At 42.4% G+C, this 18,873-nt stretch overlaps 1 protein-coding gene across 2 annotated transcripts in view; it reads right to left on the bottom strand.

Annotated features, from left to right (window-relative positions):
- dyrk1b (dual-specificity tyrosine-(Y)-phosphorylation regulated kinase 1B) overlaps positions 1-18,873 on the bottom strand; it is a 149,402-nt gene that overhangs the window by 4,699 nt on the left and 125,830 nt on the right. For both annotated transcript variants that reach the window (XM_083637160.1, XM_083637159.1), the window contains exons 6-11: positions 18,583-18,732; positions 16,008-16,144; positions 15,042-15,188; positions 8,128-8,268; positions 2,771-2,891; positions 1,537-1,719 (exon numbers count right to left, since the gene is read on the bottom strand). In XM_083637160.1, the coding sequence (XP_083493286.1) occupies positions 1,537-1,719; positions 2,771-2,891; positions 8,128-8,268; positions 15,042-15,188; positions 16,008-16,144; positions 18,583-18,732 (879 nt within the window). The remainder of the gene's footprint in view (positions 1-1,536; positions 1,720-2,770; positions 2,892-8,127; positions 8,269-15,041; positions 15,189-16,007; positions 16,145-18,582; positions 18,733-18,873) is intronic.

Genomic DNA, 18,873 nt, shown 5'->3' with positions numbered 1-18,873 from the left:
ATAATTGCCCACCCTTGATCTAGCCTCTTAAATTGGTTCTCAAAGTGAACCAGATTCATGCGTTTGAGTTTAAAATGTACACATTTTTCTTACAGGGGGCATGGCCCCCCGAACCCTCAAAGAGGGTCCAAGCAAGGTCTACCCACCACAATCTCTCCAAATCCTGTGGGAAACATACAGTTATTAGTATTTTCTTTGTTCTTAAAAATATACATTGCCTGTTTGTGTTTTACAAAATGGATATTGTTTATTTATAATAAAATTGAGCATTGGGCCTTTATAAGAATGTTTATTTGTATTTTTTCAATTGTTACACTCATGGATACATAATTGAGGTTTGTTTATTAATTGGGAAAAGGACCACTGGAACAAACGCCGCAAACATGATCCGGCTACTTTTTCAATCTGACTGGCTACTCAAAAGTTTGGGGATCTCTCTGCTAAAGACAGACAGTTGACTGTGTCACAGTAACTCAGTGTTTTGGAGTAGAGACTAGGGCTAAAGACAGACAGTTGACTGTGTCACAGTAACCTACATTTGGAAATAAATCTACCTTAGCACACTATTCACTTTGTCTAAGAAGGTTACTGAGTGGATCTACAGCCACACAACAAGGTGCATAAGTTATCTCTTTTTCTAGCCTGGTTGTTATAGTTTTAGACATTATTAACCAATAGCCAATTCTCCAATCGACCTTCATGATGCCATCAACCATCAGCTGTGCTTGATAGATTTGAGGTACAACTGCAAATTCTCTACTGCTACATGTATGTGTGTGTACTGTATACTAGGGCTGGACCCGAATATTCGGACATTTGTTTGTTGGGTAGTTATTCGGTTTTCAATTTTGGGATTGAGAGATTTCCTTTGATTCTGTGGCTAAACGTTATTAGATATTATATTAGATTATTATGGCACTTGTTAGACTGGCTATAGGACTCCGAGGACATCAGTAGCGGTGGGGCTGGTCAGAACGAGGGAACGTTGAGGAAATGTTTTGGCAGAGAGGAACACTGACCTGAGTGTAGCTTTGCCCCCAGCCAATTATGCCATTGTTTCTATATAAATACTGTAACTGAGTTCCCAGAAGAGGTTGACATTGTCAATGTAGGAGACACTGTGGGCAGTGCAGGCCATGAGAGCCAGGTGTGCAGAGCCAGGAGCCTGCTGAAACGCCACAGGGAACTACCACAGAAGCTGTTTTGGGTACTTTGCCTTGAGTTGAGATAACTCTTGTTGTGATTTGGCACTATATAAATATAAAACTGATTGATTGATTTACACGTCTGTCTGTGGACAGTTTTTGTGAATGCGATAGTGTCAAAACCGTGCAAGACGCAGTCACCAAACTTTACAGGTGTGTAGTTGACATAAGATTGAAGGTTGAGTTTGTAAATGGGCATGATCCGATCCCCCACCACCCCAAACATTGGCCCCTCGACTTTATGTCCCTGGTGTGATCTCATCGCAAGATGGTCTCTTTTCAATTGTTTATTTTGATAGTGTTTTTTATAATGCTGTGTGTGTGTTGTTACCAGAGCTGGAGACAGAGCTGGTAGTGGAGGTTGAATGGGAGTGGTCCATAGCAGGGGAGGTGGATGTAGATGAACTGGTGTTGGTTCCTTCGTCTGTTGTCTTCTTGAAGAAGTTGTGCTGCAGGGCATAGAATGGCGTGATGCGGCTCTTAGGGTCGTAGTCCAGCATGCGCAGGATCAGGTCTGGAGGAGGAGAAGCCGTGAGCACATCATGTAGACACAGACCTTCAGCCATGTTCTCAAGTCATCCTCATTCTGAGACAGAGCTGTGTGTGCTGCTGCTGGCGTACTGTACCTTTAAACTTCAGGTAGTATTGTGAGCTGCTGCTGGCTTACTGTACCTTTAAACTTCAGGTAGTATTGTGAGCTGCTGCTGGCGTACTGTACCTTTAAACTTCAGGTAGTATTGTGAGCTGCTGCTGGCTTACTGTACCTTTAAACTTCAGGTAGTATTGTGAGCTGCTGCTGGCTTACTGTACCTTTAAACTTCAGGTAGTATTGTGAGCTGCTGCTGGCTTACTGTACCTTTAAACTTCAGGTAGTATTGTGAGCTGCTGCTGGCTTACTGTACCTTTAAACTTCAGGTAGTATTGTGAGCTGCTGCTGGCTTACTGTACCTTTAAACTTCAGGTAGTATTGTGAGCTGCTGCTGGCTTACTGTACCTTTAAACTTCAGGTAGTATTGTGAGCTGCTGCTGGCTTACTGTACCTTTAAACTTCAGGTAGTATTGTGTGCTGCTGCTGGCTTACTGTACCTTTAAACTTCAGGTAGTATTGTGTGCTGCTGCTGGCTTACTGTACCTTTAAACTTCAGGTAGTATTGTGTGCTGCTGCTGGCTTACTGTACCTTTAAACTTCAGGTAGTCTTGTGTGCTGCTGGCTTACTGAACATTTAAACTTCAGGTAGTCTTGTGTGCTGCTGGCTTACTGTACCTTTAAACTTCAGGTAGTCTTGTGTGCTGCTGGCTTACTGTACCTTTAAACTTCAGGTAGTCTTGTGTGCTGCTGGCTTACTGTACCTTTAAACTTCAGGTAGTCTTGTGTGCTGCTGGCTTACTGTACCTTTAAACTTCAGGTAGTCTTGTGTGCTGCTGGCTTACTGTACCTTTAAACTTCAGGTAGTATTGTGAGCTCCTGGCTTACTGTACCTTTAAACTTCAGGTAGTATTGTGAGCTCCTGGCTTACTGTACCTTTAAACTTCAGGTAATCTTGTGTGCTGCTGGCTTACTGTACCTTTAAACTTCAGGTAGTCACAGGGGGCGTGTCCTGGCTCCCCCGCCCGCCGCCCGCCCGGGCCCCCTGTCTCTACACCCAAAATCTCATGGAGACGCCGTGTGGCTGGGGGCTTATACTCCTGGAAACACACGCACGAATGCAGGCACGCACACACACACAGACAGACAGACAGACAGACAGACAGACAGACAGACAGACAGACAGACAGACAGACAGACACACACACACACATACACTTAGTGGATCTGAAAGTATGAACTTGGGGTAATTAAATTTGGTGCAGGGAGGTAAACAGTCGTAAAAAAAATACATTTCACATTCAAAACCATTTTATATTATTAGCAATTAAATATTATTGGTTGCACAGGACCTGCAAGCTCAATGTATTGTATTTGCCACGTTGATTTGTTGTTTCATTATGTAGTGTAACTAACGCCCTATATATATATATATATATATATATATATATATTAGGGCTGGGACTTTAAGACGTTAATTTCGATTAATTAATTACGGAAAAAATAACTTCAATTTTTTTTTAATCGCACTTTAATTTTGCACTCCAGAGGCCAAGGAACGTTTCTCAGTGGAGGAATTCCAGGCATACTGATCATACCGATGCACAACATTGAGTGACATCAGACAACAAAGCCCCACATGTGGGAAGTGTGCTGTAGGCTAACAACAAACATGGAAGAAGCAGATGAGAAGGCGTTGCTTGGCCCGGTGGATGGGAAGTTTAGATTTAAAAAACTCCCTGATGGAAGCGTGGATAAGAGCACGGTTGTGTGCATCAGCACTTCAAGCCTCCAGTATCACCTCAATGCTAAACATGTTGCAGCTAGCGTGGAACCCAGAGCTAACGTTAACTTAGCCGCTGATCATGCTAACATTAGTCCTAGTATGAGCAAGCGGAGTCGCCAACCCACACTCAACCAGATGACAGGGTTCAGAGCCAAGATGAGTCCACGTCTGACAAGTAAAATACAGCAATATGTATTGTCTATTCATTGATTCACTCATATACCAAAATCCATTTGAATTGAAATGTTGCTTCTTGTGTCAAATATTGACATGCGATTAAAATGTGATTAATTAATTACAAAGCCTCTAATTAATTAGATTACATTTATTTTGTAATCGAGTCCCACCACTAATATATATATATATCTTACAGGAGGTTTTTCCAGTGAGGCATAGGAGGATGGTCCTCCTCTATTTTCTAGAAGAGATGATTTTATATAATAATATATTTTTAATAAAATATCAATCAAATGTGTTTTTTCTGAATAAAAATCATGCTATTCTTAAAATGGTTCAACAACAGTGACCTCTGTAGGGCACTGATGGAGCAGCATGCAGACAGAGTCTGTGCCAGTCTGTCATGCCCTCGGGGGGTAGAGGAGAACAAAATCCTCCCCTAGGGCGTTTGATTCCCATGGTAATGTATCTCATGCTAAATATTATTGGTTGAAAATACATGCATTTCACAAGGAACAGTGAAATGATGTGTTTTTCAACCAATGAAATTTAGCTGGAGCCTAACCCGCCCTCACCAATCAATACCAAACAATTAATTTATTCAACCTAATTGGTTGTTGATTGGATAGATCGGTATGATTGACATTGTATTGTCCAATGTTGAATGAGTCTCTCAATGCTGAATCCAGTTCACTACGAGGAAGTGATGACATCAAAATCCCACTTTGCTGTGATGAGTTGACAGGAATATATAGATTTACATGACACTGACGACAGTAGTAGCATTATATTTCCCCCTTATTTTTATTTACTTTTTATCAAGCAGTAAGTTAGTTCACAAGCCAGACAGTCGTTGCATTGGATTACGAGCCAAAGCGAGTTTCGAGTTGCGGGCCGCGGTACCGAGTGGAGACCGAGAAAACTGGGATATTTCCAATGTCTCGGCAGCATGCGCTTACACTACAGACGGCATGGATATGCAAGTAAGTCAATTAATTTCAAGTTATCCGGGCCTTCTGATAGATTCGGCATGCAAATGGTCCACCAATTGTTTCGTATTAATACTGTATGTTTCATGCTGCATAGCCTATCAATTTGCAAATAAAAACAGCGACCTTAAAGTCCCACATTTTTAAACTGAATTTGGCCGGTACAACGATGGCTGACGGGGAGCTCGTTTTTAATGCTAGACTCTAGCTTTAAAAACGAGCTCCCCGTGTGATGATCTTTATACCATGAAAGTAGAAGAAACAAGGAATCAATTTGGACCAAACATGTCAACCTAGCATGTTGGGAAGGGGGGTAACGCTTCGAAGCTGATGGTAACTTTCCCCTCCATGCAATTGAATGGAACTAAACGAGTATGTTGGTATTAAGTTGATGACAGTATAGCTGATAATCACTCCCCCTGTCTTTACAATGGCTACTGTCACCAGTACAGTAGTGGAGTGGTTTTGATTCATTTATGCATCAAACCTTTTACTGACAAACTAACTGTGGCCCCAGCAAAAAGGGGGGATAATCTATTTTCACTATAATTCAATCCATAATTAACACAATCTAAGCTAGTGTAGAAGTGAGTAACTAAGCTAATAATAATCAGCACAGCACAAATAATTTACAAAAATCTTAATCAAATCGAATCGTGAGGCCAGTGAAGATTCACAGCCCTATCTACTGTATGACCCTGTGTTTTCACGTTGAAATCCCCATTGGCCTGAAAGGGGCTTTTCAATGATGTTTGAATAACATAACATTTAGTATGGGCGTGGCAAACAGTGAGCTAGTTGTGGCTATCAAGCTTGAGGCCAGTGGCCGCATTTACCTGCCTATAGGCCCTTGGGCTGAGGGCTTTGTAGCCCCCCCCCGCCGCCCTCCGATCTCTGTGTCGGGAGATACAACCGTGCAGGGGGTTCCCCAAATTTCTAAGTAGCCAGCCAGATAGGAAAAATAGTGAGCTAAGGGTTGTACCTTGGACTCTCTAGGGCAGGGGGTTTTAAAGTGTGGGAGAGCACACATATAGACAGCTGCAGCCCCCCCCCCCCCACCCCCAATTATTATTGCAATTAGGATATTACTATTATTGTTGTATGCTCCACTTTTTGTTGTATGCTCCACTCCACAAAAATGTTGTAAACATCTTCATCCTATATTCTTTAAAGGGGGACTAACCCCCCAGATATGTATCAGAACAGTGATTTCAGTGAAGAGTATAAAACTTCTTTATCCTTATTTTTTTCAAATCTTCTTTTAAACATTTTAAACATCTTTATCCACTCTGAAGGATTTTTAATCATTTTTTACCACGTGCCCAGCGCTGTGTCCTTGTCCTTGCGGGCTGGGTTTATGTCGGACAGCCAAAACAGGCATTATAAGCCCGCATTGCAGAACACAAGGCTGCCATCCGCAACAACAATTTACACTATGCAATAGCAAGACACTATGCTCAAGCCCAACATGGCTCTGCTGCCACTTTGAAATTCTGCGGAATAGAAAAAGTCTCTCCCTCACAGAGAGGGGGCGACACTGTCATGAGACTGTTGAGAGGTGCGCACACTGTGTTTTCACTGCACAATACATACACATTGCCACTTGCTAAGTCCGCAACTTCAACCAAGAAAAGCAACACAAAAAGCACACAGTCCAGGAAAAACCCGGGACAATACGCATCGCTCTTGAGTGCCAAGCAGTCATCGGACATGTAGCCTACCTCTATTGTGTATTTCTGCTGTTTCCCCCTGCATCTTTTTTCACCTTGGCTTGGCCAGTGGGACTTTTGTTGTGGTCATCACCTGGCAAGGGTTTTTTAACCCACTGCCAAAAGTTTGAGATCTAAGTCCTTCCTTACATCCATAGAGAGTTGTGCGCTGTGGTTTCAATTTGCCGATTGCAGAAAGAAAGAAAACAAACAGAGAGTGGACCAAACCACTTTCGAATTGACCAAACCACTTTGAGGCGTATGGCGGGGGGAGATTTGTCAACAGCCTATCAGAATGCAGCTTGTGGGGAGGCCATGTGGGTCACTTGTAAATGGGACCAATCAACAGCGACAAACATGATAGACAAAGTGATAGACAGAAAATTTGACGAATTACAAAACAATTCGTAAGGTTACTCTGATGCAGGCCCGGCTCCAGACCCAAGTTACAGAGGGGGCCTGCCACTAGCTTGGGGGGGCCAAGCTACCCAAGGGGGGTCCGGGGGGATTCTCCCCCGGAAGAAGATTTTGTACATTTTAAAGTAAAATTCGTCAACCTGGTGCATTTGAGAGCAAAATGAAGAGGCTAAATCTGTGAAGAACTACACACATCTCTAATGTGTTGTGACTTTACAAATAATTAGGCCTAAACAATTAATATTAAGTGTATTTACACATTGTGCACAAATTGCATTCATTGTGACAAATTTACAATAGTTAATATCCAGCCAGAATCATTGCAAATGGATGTTCAAAGTAACAGTTAGCAATAGCATTCAGTTAATCAGCCTAATGACAGCCAGATTCCATGTTAAACTTTAAAACAGAAAAACGTTTAGCAAAAAAAAAAAAAAAAAAATTTTTTTTTTTTGGAATGGGGGGGCCAGTTTGTTGAATGGGGGGGCCCGGCCCGGTCAGGCCCGCCCCTAGCGCCGGGCCTGCTCTGATGTCACGCAAGCAAGGGAGGCAGGAAGGGACCCGGAACCGGAGGTGACCCGCCATTCAAAACAATGAGCGCGGATGTGAATTTTGTAAATAAAGAAGACACGTACAGTACGTGGTCTGAGCTTCGGTTTTTAGCCCGAATATTACAAAAGATCCCAGGTTTAAAGTCATGTTATAGCAGTCGGGCACTTAGTGACAAGCAAGACAACAATAACACGGACACGTTTTTGTATTGAGTTTGGCTTCAATGGGCGTAACGTAACCCATAAGAGACTTGACCCCCATACCTCCAGCGTTGCGTAGCAACAACACCGGAAGTAACACCAGAGTAACCTTATGAATGTGACTTTTATTGGCTTGTGTCATAGGCCCCCTGTGCTGATAGGCCCCTGGTCTACAGACCAGGTGAGCCCGTTCATAAAGGCAGCCCAGGCCACAGGGCAGGAAGTCATACTGTAGCAACACAGCAATAAAGGAAAACAGGAGGAAGGAAGGCAGGGAGCAATTTAGAAAATTTGGGTTGAAGATATGAAAACATTCAGTGTCCAAACTATTCAAAATGCAGAATATCAGAGAAGGTGTAAGGAGTTTTTCCACAGCCCTTGTTTTGGCAACAACAGAAGGCCAATAGTTTATGTGGAGGTTAGTATGATGATGATAGCGATGGATGTGGTTGTTAAATAAACTGGTTTCTAGCAGTAATACTCACAGCAGGTGAGGGATAAAGTACCTTCTTAATGTCCTTGTTCTTTTTCACCGTCCACAGACCATCTGACAGCTTATCAAAATACTTCCTGGCTTTAGGAGCTGCGTCGAGCATGTGGCTTGGAGGAACCCCGAGAACCTCCACAATCTTATTCATCTGGTCCACCTACATAAACACACAAACAAACAAACAAACAGTCATTCCTTCAAACCCCCAAATCCCCCATTTTCTCCCCAATTGTGTTGTTGTATCTGTAGGAACGTCTGACCAAGCCGGAAGTGCCGCTACTGGGGATTGAGGCTGGGTCTCCGCGGTGGTAAGCGAGTGCTTTTACTTCTACACAACCCAGACACCCCTGTTTAAACTCAACTTGAGTTCCACTAAACTTCCATTGTTCAATCATTTATTTTCACTGAGACCAAACAGTGTTGAACACTGAGCCGACAGCACCATCTCCTGGACAAATGCCCACATTGTAAGTAATGCGGAGCAGATCATTTTGGGAGCACAAATATAATTGGGTAAAGCTCAGGTAAATAGAAATATTGAAAGCCTCAGTGGCAAAGTTAGCATTTTATATTTTACTTTACATTTTATGTTTATTGTGTTTTATGGGGACAACGGATGGAAATTAGCCTCGTGCTAAATCCGGCAATTTTTACACTTTTACTATGTTCCAGGTTTTAGTATCTGTTGTATGGTTTCTGTGTTCATTAATTTTGCACTGTCCCATCCAAATAAACAAATAAATAAATAAGCAACTAAGAAATACAATTACAGTTGATTACAAACATTATAGGATACTTCAAGGATGTTTATGTAAACCAGGGATGGGCAACTTTGATGATAGTGCCACTACCAGAGGGCCAGATTGTGACCGTACACTTCCACCAGTAGGATACTGTAATGCCATCACTCAATTACCCAAATATAGTACCGTAATAGTTATACTAACTAATTTGATGAAAAGAATAGGGGTGTCACGGTACACAAAAGTCACGGTTCGGTACGTACCTCGGTTTTGGGGTCACGGTTCGGTACGAAAATGGGGAAAAAAAGCAACAAATCCCAAATTCTGTTTTTTTCCCTTTGAATATGTCTGAATTCTGCTTTTTACGCTATTTTTACCATCAGAAATAGTGTCTAATATGTGGGAATGAATAAATGTCCACTATTTAATAAGATCTAGGCAATCCACACAAAAAGGTTTTACTCTAGAGCAGTGATTTTCAAAGTGTGGGGTGCGCCTCCCTCTCAGATGTCTGTATTCCAGCTGTTTGACAGGGCAAAGGCATTTCCCCCCACTTTAAATCTTTATTGTACACAAGTTTGTAAACAGAGCGCATGTGTGGAGTAGCCTAATACTCCCACCAACCCCTCCCCCTGTTGTATTTGTTTTATGTAGCATTTGCGTTTGATGTAAGCACTAATTTGGAATCCTATCTGAAAGCGGCCACTAGGCGGCAGTGTTTCTTTAGTCAACGTCAAAATACCTACATGTTCAGAAGAAGAATAAAACGGCAGAAGAAGAAAAACTTCTTTACCCCTGTTGAAAGATACCCCCACTGTCTGACAGACAACGGGGTGGGTTTCACTTTCCCAGTAAGTACGGGAAAGAACCCTGTCAGCGCCTTAACGTTATTGGATGTGAGTTTTGTTTAGCATAATATGATTACGTTCGGTCATCTAATGGATTATTGGAACATGACAAGGAGTCATCGCCTCTTCCTCACCGCAGCTTGCCTGTCTGCATCCGCAGATGTCTGCTTGACCGCATCACTCATCCCACGCGATGTATGTTGCTTGTTTACAAGTTAACAGCCTTGTCAGTGTTATGTAACGTTTAGCCGCAACGCGCAACTACGGACTTTGTCGCGGCTACGTAACGTTACATTGGCAAGCTTACCTCGTTGGCTTGATGTTGACAGAATTTGCAAAACAGCTTATCGCCACAAAACGTCCCATTCTGTGAACGCGGATTTCTATGGCCCTTGTGTTGTTTTGGTGTGTCTTCTTCTGTGGCGTTTAATTCAATTCAATTCAATGCCGTTCAAACAGCGTTCAGGTGCTTCTGGATTTGACGTATTCGTCGTGTCGTTTCATGTACCGTGAAACGAGGTACCGTGAGGGTCGTACCGTAAATTCACGGGACGAATACATGTACCGTGACACCCCTAGAAAAGAATGAAATATATACTGGTAATTAAAGTTTATTATACCAACATTTGTATTTTTCATTTAGTATGGATAAAAAAAGTTTGACGTTATGTGTAAAGGGGAGACTCATGGGTATCATAGAACCCTTCTCATTCAGATATCTTGAGGTCAACATGAGGTGAGAGGTCAGTTGCCATGCCAGTTTTTCCCTCGCCAAAATTGAGCCCAACTTTGGAGCATTATTTAGCCCCCTTCCTGACAACCTGGTTGCTACCAATGGACAGGGCCCGAAATTAACACCCACCAAGCGCCATTGGCGACCAGATTTTACATTTGACGGGTGACGCTCAGGGGTCTGGGCAACAGCTGACGCAGGTGCCAGGTGTGGAGTGGGAGACAACGGTGCGTAGCCCAAGTTGTGCGCTGTCTGCACTGAAACTGTCGCAGTTATTACTTTTAGCTGCGTTGTATTTTCATCAAGGCAATGTCCAGAAGATATGGGTTCATGAGTGTCTGCAAATGCAGATAGATAGGCTACAGTAGGAGTACAGTAGCATGTTGTCTGTTTCAATAACGAAAGCGTCTTAACCGAGAATGATGTGCCTGTTGAATGCCGACCAATTAAATATTGTTGCTGCAAAATCGGCCTCTTAATGACAACACTGGAATAAAGATCGACTATAGAGGCTATAAAGAATAGACTATAGAGAAATGAATGGATTCTTTAAACAATAATTGTATAACGTCCTTTGTTTAATAGTCGCCGGGAAATATTCAAAAACGTTACCGGCTGCATTGGCCTAGCAGAATCCCTGACGTATATGTGACAAAAATGCGATATATTATTTTGGCCGGTAAAAAATAGACAAAAAGTTAATTTCGGGCACTGGTGCCTTAGGTCAGGGGTTCCCAACCTTTTTTGTGCCAAGGACCGGTAGATACTGTACATGGAAAAAAAGGTTGCGGACCGGTTATCAATTTGAATGGTTTTAGCATATATATTTACTCACCAGGTGGCGACAAACGGTAAATAACAGCCTTTTGTGTTGTACTGTACAGTATTTATGTTTTTGTTTCAACTACAAACATAAATAAACGTCAACTTTAAACTATGTTTCAACTACCACACACAGCCTATAATATTATAGCCTATGTTTATTATTATTTATTTTTTTACCCGGCTCACGGCCCGGTACCAAATGCGTTGTGGCCTGGTACCGGTCCGCAGCCCGGTGGTTGGGGACCACTGCTTTAGGTCTTCTGTTCCCAGAAACTTTAAAACTAAGCCCACCTCAGCCATTTGTTCTGTAACACTATGAAATTGTGAGATTAACAGGATAAATGACCAATGGGGAGGGCAGTGGGAGGAAGGGTTAAGAATAGGGATACTCCCATGTAAATCTGGAGTGTTGGCAGGTATGCGACATACTCCTCCCCCCTCCCCTTACGATCCAGTGTGTGTGTGTGTGTGTATTTTCACCACCGTTGATGGCACGCGGCCTTGGTGACGCCCACTTGTGTGACTGAAATGTCATCAAATCTAAGCTCCAGAATCCCAGAATCAATTTGAACATTTGTACTGCCCCAATACTGTATATCTGGGGGGCTGTGGGTTAATACTGTATATCTGGGAGGCTGTGGGTTAATACTGTATATCTGGGAGGCTGTGGGTTAATACTGTATATCTGGGGGGCTGTGGGTTAATAATGTATATCTGGGGGGCTGTGGGTTAATACTGTATATCTGGGGGGCTGTGGGTTAATACTGTATATCTGGGAGGCTGTGGGTTAATACTGTATATCTGGGGGGCTGTGGGTTAATACTGTATATCTGGGGGGCTGTGGGTTAATACTGTATATCTGGGGGACTGTGGGTTAATACTGTATATCTGGGAGGCTGTGGGTTAATACTGTATATCTGGGGGGCTGTGGGTTAATACTGTATATCTGGGGGGCTGTGGGTTAATACTGTATATCTGGGGGGCTGTGGGTTAATACTGTATATCTGGGAGGCTGTGGGTTAATACTGTATATCTGGGGGGCTGTGGGTTAATACTGTATATCTGGGGGGCTGTGGGTTAATACTGTATATCTGGGAGGCTGTGGGTTAATACTGTATATCTGGGAGGCTGTGGGTTAATACTGTATATCTGGGGGGCTGTGGGTTAATACTGTATATCTGGGGGGCTGTGGGTTAATACTGTATATCTGGGAGGCTGTGGGTTAATACTGTATATCTGGGGGGCTGTGGGTTAATACTGTATATCTGGGGGGCTGTGGGTTAATACTGTATATCTGGGGGACTGTGGGTTAATACTCAAGGCTCAGCAATGACTTGGCTGGCTATGATGACTATAAGAAACAAAGCAAATGACTTGGCTGGATTTGATTCCAGTATTTAGCTTGGTGATATTATATTTGATATATCTTCATTAGACATGAAAACATGCTTTTATCATGACATTGTTGTAGTTCTGACAGGCTGCCCTAAGCTGTTGTTGCAGTTCCCATAAAGGGCGCTAAAATCCTATCGCTAAATGACTGTTTAAGTTAAGCCGAATTCATGGTCTGGCGTCAAAGCCATCGCCGTAGGGCTACGCAGCTGGCGGGCCTGTCGGCACAGCTGGCATGCAGCTCCCCAAAAATGTGACTGGATGCAGCTGAGGTGAACAGCGCAAGTATACTATAATGTAGATGGAGAGATAACAGGAGAGAGTGAAAGCTATTACCAAGTATATGCACTACATTCTCTCCTTGGACTAACTTCTAGTAATTGAAATCATAGTGAAATCACACAATTTACTCATTTTGCTGGGAACTCCCCTGGGACCCCCTTTGTCAAGCGTTTGGGTACGTATGTCTAGCTGCTGCCGTGCTGTCCTAAACTCGAGGCTATGTTGAAGCATGTTTCAATTTTCTTTTCATGTTTTTTTTTTAGCAGGGGGTTCCTATCTGGGGGAAACCCCAGGAGCATGGGGAGAACATGCAAACTCCACACAGAAAGGCCCTTTTTGACGACCCCACCTGTGCCGTAGGCACTGAGCACACCCTCAGCCCAGGTGGGAATCGAACACAGGACCTTCTTGCTGTGAGGCAACAGCGCTACCACTGCGCCACCGTGCCACCCATGTTTCTTGCTTTATTTAACCATACTTCCTACTTATTCTGTCTAATGAACTGTGCTTAACTCCTACATGGTTCCTACACTCATCAATGCCTTTCAAAGTCTTGTTTAGTGAAATTCAAGGACACAAAAATGACAATGATACATCCCATAGGCCTAATTTGTTTTACACGATTCATGTTAACTGCTGCTATGTATATCAATACAAACTAACTGCTGCTATGTATATCAATACAAACTAACTGCTGCTATGTATATCAATACAAACTAACTGCTGCTATGTATATCAATACAAACTAACTGCTGCTATGTATATCAATACAAACAGCAGGGTTTTCCTCAGGATGTGCAGTGTTGATCCCAGGATGCATAGAGGGCCAAGGAGCTAATATTATGGATGGATTTGGATGTTGGGTGTGAATAAGAAAAGTCAAGTACTTTCAAGGCCGGCCATCCATTTTCAGAAACTTTTAAGGCTTTATTTGAATTTTCTCAAATCTAAACATTCAACGATTATCAAGTGTGAACCTGCTTAAACTTTGTCTCTGATGCTTTAGGGTGTATTCACACCTCTAGTTTGTTTGCTTTGTTCCGATTCAGGGACTTAATTGATACAATTGTTGCATTTGTGCGTTGGTTCGTTTGTGTTCACACAGCCATAAATCAAGCAGTCCAAATTGTATTGCCAAGCCTCCTGGATTGGCCAGAAGACACTCCGGTAGGCTAATAGCCTCTCGGGCTGGAAAACATAATTCCCAGAGATTTCTCTATGTGATTATAAGAATGCGTTTTGTTAGACCTACATAGTAAGCTATGTCGGGCGTGCGCCGTGCGAGGAGAGATAGAGAAAGAAAGAAAGAGGGAGCTAGTTATTTATTTATTTATGTAGCCTATGTAAGTATGTATTTATTTAGGCTATCTATCGGGAATTTGGAGATAGAAGATCAAAGACCATCGCAACTTCTGCTATTACTATCATGGAGACTTCAGAGGATTACGCATATGAACACCTGTCCTGTCAGGAATAAAATATGAATAAATAATTTAATAATAGCCTACGGACATTTCGAGGAAGACATGCAATCAGTCTGATTGAACCAGACACTCTTATCACAAAGAAGGCTGGCTCTGATTACCACGACTTGTTTTCATTTATTTAATGGGGACCAGATAAGTTGATCGAGTTCAAACTGCTGATGTGATGATGCAAAAATCCCCCAAAGTTTATCCATGCAAACGCTAGTTTCACAAGTCGCCAAAACAGGATCTGAATGAAGATGTTTTTAAACGATAAAAATGCTGGTTCTTCAGGCCATTACACACAGCGCAGCTGACTACGGCAGCTGTTTTATTAAAAAATGCACACTGTTTCCTGCAGTTGTGTCGGATCGAGGTCAGATCTCATTCTCACCCCAAACGAACCGCACCAGAGTTTGTTTAAAGCGGACCGAGACCACCCTTTCTTGGCGATCTCGGTTCGCTTGTTTTGTCCCGCATCCGAGTGCGATTGCTGTGTTCACACTCCCCCAAACGAACCGCACCAAGGGGGAAAACGCTCTCTGATTCGGAACAACTGCTCCAAACGAGATAGGTGTGAATACACCCTTTGATGTATCATTGGAGAATATTTGATAGAGCACGGTGCATTTGATTTATACCTCATTGGATCCGCTGAAGAGAGGCTCTCCAGTATGCATCTCCACCAGGATGCAGCCCAGAGACCACATGTCGATGGCCAGGTCATACGGCATCCCTAACAAAACCTCCGGAGAACGGTAGAACCTGCTCTGGATGTACTGGTAGATCTGGACAGCGAGAGGAGGAGAAGTTAGTTTAGTCTCATTACATTCTATAGCTTTTCTTCACATCTTCTCACATCCAGTCTACTGGCTAACATTTGAGAAGGAACGTTGGGGTGTTCCGCTGCTGTTTCGGCAGCTGGCCACTGTGAGGTGCTCAACCCTTTTTTATTCAGATGCTTGAGGGAGGTAGCAGCAGTCTGACAGATATTACCATTCAGCCACATTATCCGCTACTAGGACTCATTCATGCTTTCGCCACATTTACCTTTCACATACATGTTGGATTTAGTTTGAACTGCCTTCTTTTTTCTGATATATCAAATGTTTTGGCCGAAGACATTCACTAAAAATCTGGATTAAAATAACAAATTCAGTGTAGATGTGATTGAAAAATAACCCTGACAAATAAGAAGGGAACTTTAATTACAATATCAACAACAATATTACTACTAATAATATGCATACTAATAACATTAAAATTACATATAATAATAAATAACAACAACAATAATAATACATTTAATTTATAACCACCTCTCAAAACACAACAATAATAATATTAATAATAATAGTAATAGTAATACATTTCTTTCATAACCAGCTCTCAAAACACTCAAGGACACCGTACACAATTAAAAACAAACAAAAAGTTTAATAGTTTTACAGTTTCATAGAGTAACTCATTATGTACAACAGGAATTATTCACACTTATTTCAAATGAACCGAGCTTTAGAGGGAAGACTTTTCAGATGTATTTGTGCGTTTGTTTGTGTATGTGTGCGGATGTGTTCCAGTGTGTTTTGTGCGCGCGCATTGCTCACCCTTTGTCCGAGCTGGCAGGAGGATCCAAAGTCGACTATCTTGATGGCGGATCTCTTGGGGTTACACAGCAAGATGTTCTCTGGCTTTAGATCGCAGTGGATGATTGACAGCTCTGGGGTGGCCAGGAATAATAACGCTACAGACAGAAACAGTCATTATTAGTACTGTTAGCAGGGTTTTTGCTGGCTCAGAATTTGCCTTGGCCTACGCAAGTCGGTAAGCATGACCCGACATTTGACTTTTGGCTTAATATAGTCAGGGTTATCCTGAACACATAATAATAATAATATATATATTATATATATATAATAAATATATCAGTCATTGTCAGAAATTATAGAGCAATGATGTTTTCACAGCGCCTCAAGTTTCAGTCATTTCAACGTACAAATGTGAAACTTTAACTTTGGAATTCTCTAAATTGATACAGTAGAAATGCTTGATTTTGAGTTACATGTAGTAGGCAGTCAGGGTTGTCCTGAACTCAAATATATCAGGCCTTTGGGGGGTGGCTAACACCTCTTTGGGGGTGCGAAAGATTCCTCTATGCAGTAGGGCTGCGCGATAAATCGGTTTTGAATCGTAATCAAATTAATTAGTTAGGACTATGTTTAAAAACTGCAAAAAAAAAAAACTTCCTTGTTCCTTCTTCCCGCTGTAAAGTCTCTCAGAAGGCCGTGGCTAGTGGCTACTAAAGACAGCAGCGCAACTAACTTATTTCAACACCTCCAAAAAAGCACACAGAGTGCGAGCAGCGTGTTGCGCTGCGGGGTACACAAGCAGTGTTGGGCGGTAACGCGTTACTTAGTACTTAGTAACGCGTTACTGTAATTAGTTACTTTTTCAGTAACGAAGTAATATAAGGCGTTACAATTTACAAAACAGTAATTATATTACAGTTACTAATCCAAGTAACGCTGCGTTACTGCGTTAGATCATTGCCCGCCAGAATGCAATGTTTTCTATGTAAAAAGAGAAGAAAAGGAAAAGTAATCCTCACGGTCTCAGGTAGACCTGTCGCGCACACATACGTCATGATGACGTATGTGTGCGCGACACATACGTCATGACGTATCGGCGCGACAGGTCAGAGCGTGGTTACTTCAAAACAAACCGAAGCAGCATGATGGGAGGCTGAAGCCAGGAGAAGAGAAATACGCGTTCAAAAGCTGGAGGTATTCATGCCATTATTTTGAGTTTGTCTCGGTCAAAGATGCAAAGAACATTATTGTCCTTTGTAAACTATGTGCGAGCAGCAAAACGTTTTCAACCGCGAAAGATACTACGTCTGGTATACGGCGATGAGCTTCTTAAGTCCTTCTCCATTTACGGCAGATGCTACCTATTTCCACTGTTGACTCGCCCTCATATCGATGCATCATAGAGAAAATACCCACGAAGAACAATGTCAAGCTGCCACACAGAGAAAGACGTTTGCTGGCTACCTCGAGAGAGAATATGCGGGGATGGAGGCTAAGTTGAAGGCGATGCTGGGTGAGGTAGACCTTTATTTCCACTACAGCTGACATCTGGACAGCTAACAACAGGAGCTATATGGGTGTAACAGTTCACTGGATTAACAGATCCACTAGATCAACATCACTTTTCTTACAGCAACGACGCTTGAAACGTTTGCATTGAGGTTGTTGATTTATTACCACTCCGACAGTAACAGCATCTTTCTTTACACTCACGTTATCTGTCTGACTGTCTCATTTCACATCTTTTCCTGTGTCAAGCTAGCCAGGCTTAACACACCACTTCCTCTTCTAACTGAATTTCAAAGTAAAATGCTGTTGGCGTTTCTTTTAACCATATATACAGTGACATGCTAGACATGTAACAACTTAAGTGCAAGGTGTTTTGGGTAAAAAAAGAAGAAGTAACTAGTAACGTAACTAGTTACTTTTTGAAAAAGTAATAAGTAAAGTCACTTTTATTACTTTTTTAAGGAGTAATCAGTAATCAGTAACAAATTGCTTTTCCAGAGTAACTTGCCCAACACTGTACACAAGATAACGAGAGCCACGATACACATACGCACACAGACGTTATCACCGGACGGGAAATGTTGCCTTTAGGAAAAATAACAAAACAACACGTGAAGCCACCGAGTAGCTTACAGCTTTTGCTTCTGGCTGTAACGTTACACCTCCGCCTGACTCACCCTGTCTTTCTGAATTTCCTCCTACTGCTGCTATCGCAGTTCCCCGCATACCAGTGTCAAGTGACTGCAGGTTAGCAAGCAACAGCGTGGAAGTTAGGCATAGCAGCACCAAGCTAAAACAGGAAGTTGGGTTGTTCTGCCTTCAGAGTAAAAGCATAAATTGTCACATATGAGAAAAAAAAAATTTGAGCTCTGCAGGGAAACAAATGGTTAGAGAAGTATAATGCAGAAAAAATCAAATCGAAATCGAAAATTGAATTTTGAGATAAAAAAAAATCCGAGATTTTATTTTTAGGCTAAATCGTACGGCCCTACTATGCAGGAAAAACCCTGCCGTTAGTATTATTATGGATGTACATGGCGAACGGCCCGTTGTTGGAGTTGGAGGTTATCGTGCGTGCCCTCACCTGTGCAGAGCTGCTGTGCGAATTTCCTGGTGAGGTTGAGGGAGACTCCTCTGAAGTTGGTGTTCCTCAGCAGATCATACAGGTTGTAACTCAACAACTCAAACACCAAACACAGATGGTTCCTGAACATAAAGTGACGCTTCAGGTGGACTACACACAGAGAACAGGTGAGAGGGACACCGGAAGGGAAGGGGGGGGGGGGAAGAGAGAAAGAAAGTGCAGTGAGTCAAACCAGGCCAGTGTGTTGGACTACTCAGTGTTATTGATAATAAGCCTAAGACACAGTACAGT

Source organism: Poromitra crassiceps, assembly GCF_964638095.1.
Source record: "Poromitra crassiceps genome assembly, chromosome: 1".
Lineage (NCBI taxonomy): Eukaryota > Metazoa > Chordata > Actinopteri > Beryciformes > Melamphaidae > Poromitra > Poromitra crassiceps.
This window is presented reverse-complemented; position numbering and strand designations above follow the sequence as displayed.